Raw genomic sequence first — 13,870 nt, 5'->3', positions numbered from 1 at the left:
ACTGGAATGGGTTTCCTTTTCCAGGGGATCTTCCCAATCCAGGGATGGAATCCACGTCTCCTGCATTGCAGGCAGATTCTTGACCGCTGAGTCATCAGGGAAGCAAGTGCTTAATCCTGCTGAGCCTCCAACATTCCAAATCAGATTGGCAAACAAAACATGCAGGAGGGGAACTAGTCATGGGGAAGCTATTGGAGAATGGACAGAGGAGTGTTTCCTAGGTGACTCAGTGGTAAAGAATCCACCTGCCAATGTAGGAGATGCAAGAGACACAGGTTCTAACCTTGGGTCATGAAGATCCCCTGGAGTAGGAAATGGCAACCCACTCCAGTATTCTTGCCTGGGAAATCCCATGGACAGAGGAGACTGGCGGGGCTACAGCCCATGGGGTTGCAAAGAAGTTGGACACAACAGAGCAACTGAGCATGCACGGACAGAGGAGTGAACAGCCACCCCATCTTAGAAGAGCAGAGGCCCTGAGAACTTGCCAGAAGTCTGACTCTGCCAGGCTCGGCCCTGGCAGCCAGGAGTGGGGTGAGCAGAGCTCATTACTCACGGGACTCCGATCTCAAAGATGTTGTTCTGGATCAGCTGCTTCCCCAACATGATGATGCTGAGTTGGATGCACAGCTCCATGAGGCAGCCCCCAGGGGCGCACTGCAGGACAAGAAGATGCAAGAAGGGGCATCAGACAGGCAAGGGCGTGAGCTAAGCCAGGCTGCAGTGGGGATATAAGGATGGGGCAGGGGTGGGAAGGGCACCTAGGAGCCACTAGCCAGGCAGGAAACACCAGTGGCTATACTTGCCTCTTCCATGCGGTAACCATCAAACACATAAACATAGCTTCCGGGTCTACCGACAAACCTGGAAGGGAGAAGTGTGGGAAGAGTTAGGGAAAGAGAGAGGAAGTCAGGGCTGCCCTGAGGGTGTGTCTTCCCAGTGGACCAGTCACTGCCGAGTGTCCTTCTAGGAAGGACTGGCCAGGGAGGTGCTACTCCTCTGGGAAGGAGTTCACACCTGTTATCAGCTAACAATCACCTATAACACCAGGGGGTCACCTTTGACTAGGTCACATCCCAGGGCAGAGGGGTTGGGGCCGGGTGTGGTGTGGAGTTGAGGCAGTCAAGTGTATATGTGTGTGTGTGTGTGTGTGTGTGTGTGTGTGTGATCATTTCAAAGCTTAAACACAACAAAGTTTGGATTGTCTTAACAGGTGCATCCGTGCTAAGTCACTTCAGTCAGGTCCTACTTTGTGACCCCGTGGACCACAGTCCGCCAGGTTCCTCTGTCCGTGGGATTTCCCAGCCAAGTGGGCTGCCATGTCCTCTTTGCCTTTAAATGTACTGTCCTGCAACTTCTTCCCTCAACTTGTGTCAAGAACTGAGTTCTATAACTAACTATCCATTGGGATGGACATGTACACACAGCTATATTTAAAATGGATAATCAACAGGAACATACTGTATAACACAGGGAACTCTGCTCAATGTTATGTGGCAGTCTGGATGGGAGGGGAGTTTGGGGGAGAATGGATACATGTATATGTATGGCTGAGTCCCTTCCCTGTTCACCTGAAACTATCACAACATTGCTTGTTAATCAGCTATGAAAGTGAAAGTGAAACTGAAGTCGCTCAGTCATGTCCGACTCTTTGCAACCCCATGGACTGTAGCCTACCATCCTCCTCCGTCCAAGGGATTTTCCAGGCAAGAGTACTGGAGTGGGTTGCCATTTCCTTCTCCAGAGGATCTTCCCGACCCAAGGATCAAACATGGGTCTCCTGCATTGTAGGCAGACGCTTTACCATCTGAGTACTACAAAATAAAATGTTTTTTTAAAAAAAAGAATTGAGTTCTGACTGCAATTCCTCCACAAGGGCTTCTGATTTCCCAGGAAATGAAGGCCAAGTGGACTAAAACTGCAAGTAGAGATTCTTGGGACCAGAAATAAAAAATTCAGACTTCTTACTGAAAATACTCAAAGGAATGGAAGAAGCCTGTCTCATACCTCTTCTAAGATTTAAGGGTTTAACTTATTAGGTAATAAGAAGATTGAGCAGATGAGGGAGGTGGAGAGGTACCAGCCAACCATGGAACCAGACAGGCCAATAGAAGAATCCTACTTTCTTGAAATGTTATCCGCTCACCATCTCCTGAAATCTTGCTCTCTATTTGAGGCTCAGCTTGACTTCCCCTCTTGGTGCAGTCTCCCTGTCTCTGTTCATAATTAAGTTTTCCCCTAACACTTTCTTTCCACCTTTTCTTATAGCACTTACTGCAGACTACAGTGTGCTATTGCCAAGACTACCTCTCAGTACACTACAAGTTTATCTAAGAGTCAGAGCCCTATGACTTTTTTTCCTGGAATATCATATGTATGCAAGTTTCTATTTATATTAAATCTAGACATAAATCACCAAAGAAGTACATAATCATTAATATGGAGAACCTCTCTGCTACTATAATTTCATGAGCCTCAAGTGCAGAGGTCCTGAGAAGGAGTAGTGGTTTGAGTCACAAACACATTTATAGGAAATTATAAAGTGTGGATGATGACAGTCTTGCTATCACTGCCTGCTTGATGAGCTCTCAGTTCTAAGGAAGCTTACTGACTTAGCTGATGTCTAAGGGGAAATCTTGGAGGTACCTAGCTGATCTGACCACAAATGATACTTATCAGAAGTGATTTATACTCAGGACTATTATATAATAAAGAATATGACAGGTCATTGTCCTTGGTCTCTGGGAAGAACCTCTAAATCCTTGGAATTTCCTGATAGGAGTGTCTTTGTTATTCATGGTGGGGCCCTGGGACTAGACCTAAGTTTATGCTAATGAGGTAGTTCTTTCTTTTTTTTAAGATTTTTTTTTAAATTGGAGTATAATTGCTTTACAATGTTGTGTTAGTTTCTGCTGTACAACAAAAACATGAACCAGCTATATGTATACATATATCCCCTCCCTTTTGAGCCTTCCTCCCATCCCCAACCCACCGTCCCATCCCTCTAGGTCATCACAGGGCACTGAGCTAAGTTCCCTGTATTACACAGCATCTTCCCACTAACTATTAAAATATATTTTACACATGATAGTGTATATATGTCCATGCTACTCCCTCAATTCCTGCCCCATCCTCTTCTTCCCCTATCGTGTCCACAAGTCCTTTCTCTATATCTGCATCTCTATTCCTGACCTGCAAATAAGATCTATACCATTTTTCTAGATTCCATACATGTGCATTAATATATGATATTTGTTTTTCTCTTTCTGACTTACTTCACTCTGTATGACAGACTGTAGGCTCATCCACATCACTACAACTGATCTAATTTTGTTGCTTTTTATGACTATTATTCCACTGTATATATGTACCACAATTTTTTATCCATTCATTCAGGATCATGGAGGCCAATGCCAGAAAGACCAACCACGTGATTAGAGAGTTAGGGCTTTGAGCCAAGTAAAGGCAGCCTGACCTCAGGTGGGAGAGAGGGACTGGAGATTAAGTTCAGTTACATGAGCCATGATTCATTCAATGATGCCTGGATAATGGGGCCCCAATAAAAACTCTGGACTCTGAAGCCTGGGTGAGTGGTTGGTGGTGCACATTGATGTGTCAGGAAGCCAACATCCTGAGGACATGTAAGCTTCCTTCCAGGATGCTCCTAGACCTTGCCTTATGTGTCTCTCCCATTTACCAGTTCAGACTTGTAACCCCTTGTTATAATAACACTGTAATTTTAAGGATAGCACATCCCAAGCTCTATTAGCTGTTACGGTGAATTATCAAACCCTAGGGGTCAGTGGTTATAGCCAGCTGGGCAGAACCATCAGTGACCTGAGAGCCCCAGAGCTTTCAGTAGTGTCTGAAGTGAGGGCAGTCTTGTGGGAGACTGTGTCCTAATCTATGAAATCTACATTGACCTGGGTAGATAGCATCAGACCTGCATTACAAGACCCAAGAATCACTGGCTAGACATGAAATTTTCTCTTGCCATGTCCTCAGCTTGAGAGACACACATTCCTCTAGGATTAACCCTTCAGGGCCAGAGCCAAATAACTGCAGAGTTCCCCATGTTATCAGAATCTGAAGATGCTAATCCAACATGATTAGTGCAGTCAGGTGGCAATGGGAGTGGGACATGGAGCTGAAGATGTAAACTGACAACGGGGACAGGCTGACTCTAGTGGAGGACTGTCTTTGTGACCAATTGCCCTTCTGTGTATGGCACCAAGATACTCACCTTCCTTTGAAAAAGGCCACATAGAAGATGGGTGAGTAGGCATTGACAAACTTCAGTAAGAAAGCCTTGAGGATCAGGCGCTCTTCAAATGTCTGCTCTGTTTTTGGAACCTCTGAAAGGGAAGATCAAAGCTGATCGGACAGATTTCTCACCTCCTTAGAGGGGTGACCCTGTGACATGAGCCATTATCTGTCCGTTTACTCCTCCGGAGTAGAAACCCAGAGATCCATTGGTCTGTGACGTTAGAACTGACTTCCTCTGTGAGGTCCCAAATGGTTTACCAGGTACAGAAAGTCAAGAGTATATAGGATCAATACATGTCTCTTTCCACTTCCCTCCTCTGATCCATGAAAGTGACAGTTTCACACTGTGCTCCTCAAAGAGAGGTCTAAGCAAGAAGAATATCCTCCCACCACCCCTGCTTCATCTAGAGGAATTCAGCTTTTACTGGCACAATCATCACTTCTAAAAGATTTTACTACCACAAACATCCCTGACAAAATGGTTTGTTAATCAGTGAACATAAGTCAAGAAGCACTAAAGCCTTGGCTTGGGCACCAGGGCTTTGCTCCTCTTTCTCTCCTCCTTTGTCTTTAGCAGGAAAGCCCTCCCTGTGCATCCTTGGCACAGGCTGAGACATCTTGAGTCCATTCACTCCAATGATGGAGGCTCATCAGATAAGCAAGTGAAACAAACAGAGCCTGAGTCTAAGGTCTCCACCTTGGGGGTCACAGCATCCATGGGTTCCATCAGGTCCGAGCAGGGAGTCAACCAATGTTCCAGACCCTGAGAAACACTGAGCAGAAACCTCACTGATGCCTTCAGAAGACTCGAGACCCATGGAGCTCCATGGACAGCTGAGCAGAGAGCTCAGAGGGGTCTGCATAGACTGTGACAAGGAGCTTGGCAAAGGGAAGAGGTTACTGGGCCACGCTCTTCAGTGACAGAGAGAAAGCACTAACTGCACATCATGTGCATCAGTGATGACTAGAGCCACCCGGGACTGTGCACCCTGAGGGGACTCAGGGTGGAGAACACAGGTCCTGGCCCCAGGTAGCTGAGGTGCACGTCAAAGGGATGATTTCAATGAGCCCAGACATACATAAACCAGCACTAGCTTCATCAACTCGAGGTATCTGCTTTTCTTTAACTAACAGTCATCTTTTGTTGTTCTGACTACCTGGTTTCTGTTGCAGAATCTCCTATCTATCCTGGTTCCTCTCTCGCCTCTTCAGAGCAATCTCACAGAGCCATCTGAGAGGCGGCCTCCCGGGCTTAAGTCCTCAGAAAGTCCACTGAATAAAAAAAACATAATTCTCAAATTTTAGGCTGTACATTTTTTTTTCAATCAACAAAAGGAAGCAAGGAAGGAAGGAGGAAGGGAAGGAGGGGGCATTTTCAACAGGAATTTGAGCCTTTGCTCCATGAACCTGAAGCAGTCAATTCGACAATAACTTAACCACATCTTGTCTCTCACTTTTAAGTATTTTGGGGGTAAGAAAATGAAAACCGATGTCACCTGAAAAGTAATCAGGTGATATTACTTAATCAGGTCTGAGGATCTGAAAATCTGGAAAAGTCACCTTGTAAATGAAGGCTAGAAGGGGATTAGAAATGAGGTCCAGAGAGGCACGTGTCTTTGATTTTCTTTTATAATCGCCTTTGAACTCTTGGTACTCAGATCTCCCAATTCATACAGGAATTTCCTCCAAGCTCTCTGGAAGGAGAATCTGGTCCCTTCAGAACATTTTGCTCCAACTGAAAATGAGTGGCTCCCTTCTTCCATCCTAATAAATCATGGGCCTGGTTATTATTCATTAGGATTATTTCCATAAACAGCCTGTGCCTATGCTTTTAGGGCCATGAGCCATCATAAATAATGGGCATGTCCAATAAACAATCCAAATCTACTTGATGGTCCACTAAATCAGCCGGGGGCCCACGGCAGAGAAGCTATGAGGCTGTGCCGGGTGCTCTGCTGAGGCTTCTGGGGGAGGGGGGCCCCCGAGGGAACAGAGCCCCAGGGGAGGGAGGGAGTGGGGGCCCTGGAGCTCCACGAGACTTTGGGTCTCTCTCTCTCTCTTTTAAAATTGAAGTACAGTGAGTTGATTTACAACATCGTGCCTGTCTTAGAACGGGTCTCTTTCAACAACCAACACGAGGAGCCTCACCTGCCTGGGACAGTGAGATGGAACAGGTTTTGCAGGGTCCCCTCGGGGTTGAATGATGTCTACAGGACAGCTAGGGCACTTCAGAACACTGGGCACCATCCCCTGAGAGGACACAGAATCTGGAGTGATCCCCATCTGAGCCCATGAAAAAATAGCCCAGCCTTGTGTTTCATAAAACTTCATATAAAGTGCCTTTAGACATCAACTGCTTCCTAGGTGGTTCCATGGTAAAGAAGCCATGTGTCAAGCAGGAGATGTGGCTCCATTCCTGGGTCAGGCAGAGCCCCTGGAGAAGGGAATGGCAACCCACTCCAGTATTCTTGCCTGTAGAATCCCATGGACAGAAGAGCCTGGCAGGCTATAGGCCATGGGGTAACAAAGATTCGGATACGACTGAGCAACTAAACAACAAGACAGATGGACAGGAGGAGTCAACATGGAGAGAGCGTGAGAAAGCAGAACTCAACCCCGCTCCACCTTCACAGGCTCCCGAAACCTCACCTCCCCCAGGAAGCCACCCCAGCTTGACTGATGGCCATCTGAATTTCACCAGCTGGAGTGGATTTTGGACAGAGGGAAGACTTTAGGACCAGGAGGGACCATGAGATAGAATTCCTGTGCAGCGCCCATACTCTTCTCCCCTTCTTTTAAGTGTTAAACCTCTGGTGCATTGTGTCATGAAAAAATATGAGTATAAATGACCCAGCTGTAAACTGCCTTGGAAAATAATTAGTATGAAAGCCCAAGTGAGTCCCAGGGGGCCAGCTCAGAATTCAAAACCCCTGGAGCGCCATCCTCGTCATATGGAAACAGCATGACAAGCAAGGGGGTGTCGGCTGCGGAATCGGAAGTTTGGAAGAGCAACTCATTCGAACAGGGTGTCCCCAGCGATCCAGCAGATACAGATCCATGGCGGCAACCAGACAAACTGAGGTGGCTTCCAAGTGTGAATTTCAGCCACTTCCAGCCCTCACACCACTCTGAGTGGAATGGAGGCTGAGTCAGAAAGCAAAGGTGCCGCACGCTTTCCACCTCTCCCCCAGGGCAGATCTAGCTTTTGCAAATAGCAATGTTTCCTGACAGCCCAACCATCTAGCCTTCCCTCCATTTGTGTGTGTGTACGGGTTTATGTTTGTGTTGGGGGTAGGGAGGTGGGGTGGGAAGGGAGGCGGCCTCAGCCTCCTGTGTGATGTTGCTGCCTTGTTTATGCCACGGGGAGGGAATCACCCTGGCAGAAGCCAGCCAGCTGGGTAACCAGGCAGCCAGTGCACTGCTCAAGGGTGGGATTATGGATGGGTGTTCCTGAGACATCCTGGAGCCCTGGAGAGATTCCAGCACAAGGGCTCCTGCCCCCAGACAAAGGGACTGGAGACCTACTCTGCACTAGCAGTCCAGCCCCAAGTGTCAGCCCCCTGGAGCATGCCTTCTCTTCTTCTGTTGGAGAAGCACTGTTTTACAATGCTGTGTTAGTTTCTTCTGCACAAGGAAGAAAATCAGATATATGTATACATATATCAGAGACACAGGAGACATGGATTCAAACCCTGGGTCAGGCAGATCCCTTGGAGGAGGAAATGGCAACCCACTCCAATATTCTTGTCTGCAGAATCCCATGGAGCCTGGTGGGCTACAGTCCATAGGGTCGCAAAGCAACTGAGCAACTGAGCACACACAGCATATATATATATATATATATAGATAGATAGATAGATATAGATATAGATATAGATATATCCCCTCCTTCCCACTGTCCCCCATCCCACCCCTCTAGATCATCACAGAGCACCAGGCTGAGCTCCCTGTGCTACACAGGTGTAGTCTGAAGTCACAAACATCTGCTGTCAGGAAGACGGTGTAGCAGGCACTCTGTTAGACCTTTCATTTGTACACGTGTTTCTCTTCTTTGGTGAAAGAGGCTCCAGCAAGTTACCCCAACATCTCTGACAAGCCCTCTTTCTTAGAAGGCTGGGGTGGCATCACTTAGGGTGATGAGTACCCCTGTCTTATAGTCACTGAGGGTCACCTCCCTCAAAGAGAGCTGGGATGAGGTATCATCCAACCTGCTGTGTTTTGAAAGTTTACAAAGACAGGCTGTACATAGCTAGGGTGGGTTTCCAGGGAGAAGGGAGTCCGGGTCTGTGTGACAGATGACAGCGTGGGGGTGGGGATAAAGGTGTTATATGTCTGAAAGCAGGGCACCCTCATAGCCATAGACCCTTGATGGAGAGGACTGTGCTTCCTTGAAGAGCCCAGTGGCCAGCCCAGGACCTGCGGTGAGGAAGGACCAGCTTAGCAGTGGTCCAGCCTTCCGTGTCTGATGGGACAGGCCAGCATCCAGCAGCAACACGCTGTAGCAAGGAGACACAGGAGTGAAGGGCTGGTCATACCCCAGGGATGTCCCTGTTTAAGCATAGGTGTTGGCCTGACCCGGTCTAAATGGTCAGCATTCCAATGGGAAATAGAATTCACCCTAGAAGGTTCAGAGGAAGGGATGTTAATGAAGGCACAGTTTTGCTAGAGGTGAGGGTGAAGCAGGGAGAAATGGACCCAATTCCGTCTCCTCTACCCGCTAAGTTCCTTCCACTGCTTCCCATCAGCTGAACCCAGCCCACAGTCGGGCTTAGGGGCACCCATGATACAATCTGCTGGGCCTCGGGGCACAGACCTCGGCAGAGAGGTGGGGAGAAGGGGCCTGGAGAGAAAAACTGGCCAACAGAGCATGATCACCCTGACTCCCTTCCTTCTCATGGATTAAGGCTCTGGGTTCTTAGAAAACTCAAAAAAAGGGATAGGAACGTATGGGCTTCTTGCTAAGAGGAGAGATAAGTGCTTCAGGGATTAACTGGAAAAATGAAAGAGATAATGTTCGTAGCTACAGCTCAAGTTTGGAAGGAGTTCTTGCCAGTTATAAAAAAAAAACTATTATAAGTAGCAGTGTTACTAATAATAGTTCCATGTAACTGGAATGAATTGTTCTACAAACTCGGGCTACAGGCATGCTCACGTCATTTGCATTATGAGCAGCAGCCCCCCACCATCTTTCGGCTTCCCGGACAAAATGTACAGTTCCTGCTCGCATCGTGGAGGGGGCCTTAGACAATGGCAGAATCAACTCTGGCCACACCCTTCCCCTGGCCTCCCACATGCGACGGGCAGGAGGCCACCCAGGGAGTCAGGAGCTTGTGGCAGAGCAGGAAGACAACCCAGCAGACCTGACTCTCAGGGCAGATTTCAAATTACCAGCACTATAGTCTCCCCGCCAGGAAGGCCTAGGTCCCAGCCCAGCCCACAGCGGCCACACGCATCCACACGTATCCACATGCCTCCACATGTATCCACATGTACCCACCGACATCCTCACATATCCACACGTATCCACATGTCCACATGCATACACATGCATACATATGCATACACACATCCACATACATCTACACATATCCACATGCATCCATACATATCCAGACACATCCACCACATCTACATGTAACCACATGTATCCACACACATCCACACCCACCCACATACATCCACAGGTATCCACACGTATCTACATGTATCCACATGCATCCACACACACCAACACACATCCACATGCATCCACACACATCCACAGGCCACCCATGTGCATCCACATGCCTCCACATGTATTCACATGTACCCACGTGCACCCACACATGTCCTTGCTCCGGAAGTCCACTTCTGTGCAGGCTCTAGCTGTGGGGAAGCTGGTTCCCCTTGCACTGGTGCCTGGAACCCAAAGAGCAGCCCTCCACCCTATGCTCTGAAAGCACACGTTGTCCACATCTGATGGGAAATTAGATCCATTCCTGTAAACCCAAAACATTCCTCTTTAAAGAAACTGTGCAGTCCAGGCGGCCTCTGGTTCTGAGGTTCCCCTCTCCTCTTTCTTTCCTCCTCCTCTCCTTAGCGGTCAGATATGGCCTGTGCAGAGGATGGCTTAGAGCCGGATGCACAATTCTAGACTCAGGACTTCCTGGTGGTACTCAGTTCTTCAAAGAAAAAATTTTTTTCATTTAAAAAGCAAGTGGGACCCTAAAGTTGGTGAACTTGCAGAGGTCTGCCCCTGCCTGCAGGCCTGCATGGAGAGAGGGGCTTGCTCCTACTGTCTCCCCACTTATCCTCAGAGACCGCCCCCCGTCCCCCCACAGTGCCTTGCAACCTGCCATCCTCATGGGTGGGTGTGTTGATTTTAAAATCTTCTGGAACCTCTGATGTCTTTTATTCTCCTTTCCCTGCACTTTTAGAATTCCCCGAGGCAATAGGACAGCTACGTATTAGTGGACAGTGGACTGCTGTGGTCTCAGGAAGGATACAGAAGCCCCACCGCTCACAATCAGAGGCCCCTGGGCCTGTAGGAGGGTCAAGACCACCGCGCTCTCAGGGTTGTTCTGGGGATTTAATGTACTAACGTACATAATGTGCTTAAAGCAGGGCTCAGCACAGGGTGTGTGTGTGTGTGTGTGTGTGTGTGTGTCTATGCACACATGCCACTACTAACCATGGGCACTGGTGAAGTTTCTTAACCTCTTCAGACTCCTCATAAATAAAATGAAAGAAACAACGAAGTGCTATTGTGAAAATTGGATGAAACACTGTATGTACAATGCCTGCCAGGAACACCATGGGTGTCAGAAAATCAAATCCTTTCTGCCCCTCTCCCTCCTTCCGTCACTTCCCTGCCCCCAGGATAGCAATGCCCAGGAGCAGGGTACTAGTGCTAGTTAAACAAGTCACAAACCCAGCCTCTTCCTAAGAACTGCAGGCTTTGATCTGACACAATAATCGTGTGTCAGGTACACACAGTGAGCCTGACCCTGTAACCAGGAGAGGCTTGGTGAAGTGTAAGAAGGAATCTATAGCCCCACACAGAACTAGGCAGGGTTTTGGAAGGGAGAAGAGGAGGAGGAGGGGGAAGAGGAGGGATGGAGGAGGAGGAGGAGGAGGAGAAAGAGGAGAAGTTGCTGGAGGAGCTGGACTTAGGGGACCATGTTGACAAAAACAAGCTGATGGCAGCTGGATCATTCAGCCATGAAGCCTGGTGTCAGCCCTGCCCTCCTCACTCACTCTCGAGCTAGAGGTCGTCCCCGCAGCTAGAGGACGAGCGGGGGCCCCTTCCAGGCCAAGCCAGATCCAGGCCCATGTGGGTCACGACAAGACCCTGGGCATCCTGCTCCACAACACGCAGGCTCAGAAGCTCGCCGTCGAGGGCACAGTGTACCCTGTGCCTTGATCCACAGAGGAAGCTGCCATGGTCTGAATGTCTGTGTTCCCCTAAATTCACAAGTTGAAATCCTAACCTCCCAGAGGTGATGGTATGAGGGGGTGGGGACTCTGGGAGGTGCTTAGGTCATGAGGGTGGAGCCCTCGGGAATGGGATTGTAAAACTGAAAGTGTTAATTGCTCAGTCATGTCCGACTCTTTGTGACCCCAGAAACTGTAGCCCACCAGCTCCTCTGTCCATGGGATTCTCCAGGCAAGGATATCAGGGTGGGTTGCCATACCCTCCTCCAGGGGATCTTCCCGACCCAGGGATCAAACCTGCGCCTCCTGCATTGCAGGCAGATTCTTTACCGCTGAACCACCAAGCAATGGGATGAGGCCCCTTATAAAAGACCCCGCAGCACTCCCTTCCACCCAGTGGCTCCAGCCCCTTCCACCACCTGAGCACACAGCGAGGAGGTAGCCATCAGTAGCCGGAAGAGGCCCTTCACCAGGAGCCGTCCACACTGGTGCCCTCGTCCTGGACTCCAGAATCCTGAGGCATGAGTTTCTGTTGTCAAGCAGCCAGTCCATGGTATTTTGTTATAGTGGCCAGAACAGACTGAGACAGAAGCTCGCCTTGAGCTGATCTTCCTGGTGACCCCAGGGTCTTGCCTCAGACCGTGGCCTCCCAAGACGCCAAGCCCCCTCCTGTCGGCCTGGGTGGTCTTGCCCCGTTCTTGCTTCCTCCCTCCTCCAGGAATTAGATCCTCTCCCCATGACACCCTGTGACCCCTCCAGGAAAGAACACATCACTGGGGACTAAGACAGTCCTTGCCCTGCCTGTTCATTGAGACTCTCACAAACGTCAGGGACTGATGCTTGCTGAACCAGGCCACACGCTTAGCACAGTGTGCCTTGGCCGACAAGGTCTCAAAGCATCTCTGTTTCCCTAGCAACCCCGCCCCCTAGTCACGGGCTTCTTTAAGGACTAAGACAGTACTTGCCCTGCCTGTTCATTGAGGCTCTCACAAATGTCAGGGACTGATGCTTGCTGAACCAGGCCACACACTTAGCACAGTGTGCCTTGGCCAACAAGGTCTCAAAGCATCTCTGTTTCCCTAGAAACCCCGCCCCCCAGTCACAGGCTTCTGCTCAGTCCTTCAACCACCAAGACCTTGTCGCCTCCAGATGATGGTGTGTCTTGTGCCTGAGCCCACGACTGCTGTCATCCTGGTCACCAGGTAGACAATCTCCGTCTTTATCTATCACTGCGGAGCCCATCCATCACACTCAAGGCAGTTAACAAATTCTGTCTTTTGTCATAAATATTTGTGGCAAGATGGACCTCAGCTAGGCCTAGACCGGGGCCTGTCCAGGGACCTCCCAGGGAATGGTCTTCCATCGCCCAGCTTTGCAAGAAACACTCAGGAACTCTTGAGGTTGTTTACCCCAGCTGTTTGCACCTGGTGAGCAAAGCACATGGTCACCACCTCTTCATGCACCAGGAGATCAGGGGCAGGATGCCAGATGGGTATTAAACCCAGCATGAGAAGGCAAAGGGAGCCCCTGAGCTTGGCAGGACCCTCATTCCATCAGGTACCTTATCCTGTTTCATGTTCCTTGCAGGCCTGGGGGCTCTGAAACCACACCTCTGCCAGCAGGTCAGCCGGTCATACCCTGCTGTGTGTGATTGTCTCATTAGTGTGTGAATTCTTCCAGTAAGAACAATTCTAGTCTTTGGATCTCTTTGTCATATCTTCCAGTCACCCCTCCATCATGGCAACTCTGTAAGAGACGTTCATTCCTCTCTCTCTCTTTTTTTTTTTAATTTGGCTGCACCAGGTCTTAGGTGGGACACATGGGACCTTAAGTTGTGGCATGCAGGATCTTAGGTGTAGCATGGGGGACCTAGTTCCCTGACCAGGGATCCAACCCAGGCCCTCTGCATTGGGAGTGTGAAGCCACTGGCCCACCAAGGAAGTCTCCTGGTTCATTTTCACATTTCCTCAAATCCTTTGGTCAGCAGGCAGGGTTGAAACCACGAATGCATAAGAGCTCGCTTTAGCCTCTCCTGTGGCCTACAGAATGCTTGCCTGATGGTATTCCTTGAAAAAAATAAAAAATCTGAATGCATGAGTGAAGAGACAGACGTGTTTTACCCATAAATACACTGACAAGTGTGGGCTAAGATCTACCAGGGAGCAAGCTGGGGAGGAGAGAACTGAGACGT

General features: G+C 49.1%; 1 protein-coding gene across 2 annotated transcripts in view; it reads right to left on the bottom strand.

The window, feature by feature from the left end:
* Positions 1-13,870, bottom strand: part of ANO2 (anoctamin 2) — a 328,686-nt gene that overhangs the window by 53,641 nt on the left and 261,175 nt on the right. For both annotated transcript variants that reach the window (XM_081587341.1, XM_081587340.1), the window contains 3 exons: positions 4,244-4,355; positions 807-864; positions 557-657 (listed from right to left, as the gene is read on the bottom strand). In XM_081587341.1, coding sequence (XP_081443467.1) covers positions 557-657; positions 807-864; positions 4,244-4,355 — 271 coding nt within the window. The remainder of the gene's footprint in view (positions 1-556; positions 658-806; positions 865-4,243; positions 4,356-13,870) is intronic.

The sequence above is a fragment of the Giraffa tippelskirchi genome, chromosome 4, assembly GCF_054371585.1.
Source record: "Giraffa tippelskirchi isolate mGirTip1 chromosome 4, T2T-mGirTip1v1.2.pri, whole genome shotgun sequence".
Lineage (NCBI taxonomy): Eukaryota > Metazoa > Chordata > Mammalia > Artiodactyla > Giraffidae > Giraffa > Giraffa tippelskirchi.
This window is presented reverse-complemented; position numbering and strand designations above follow the sequence as displayed.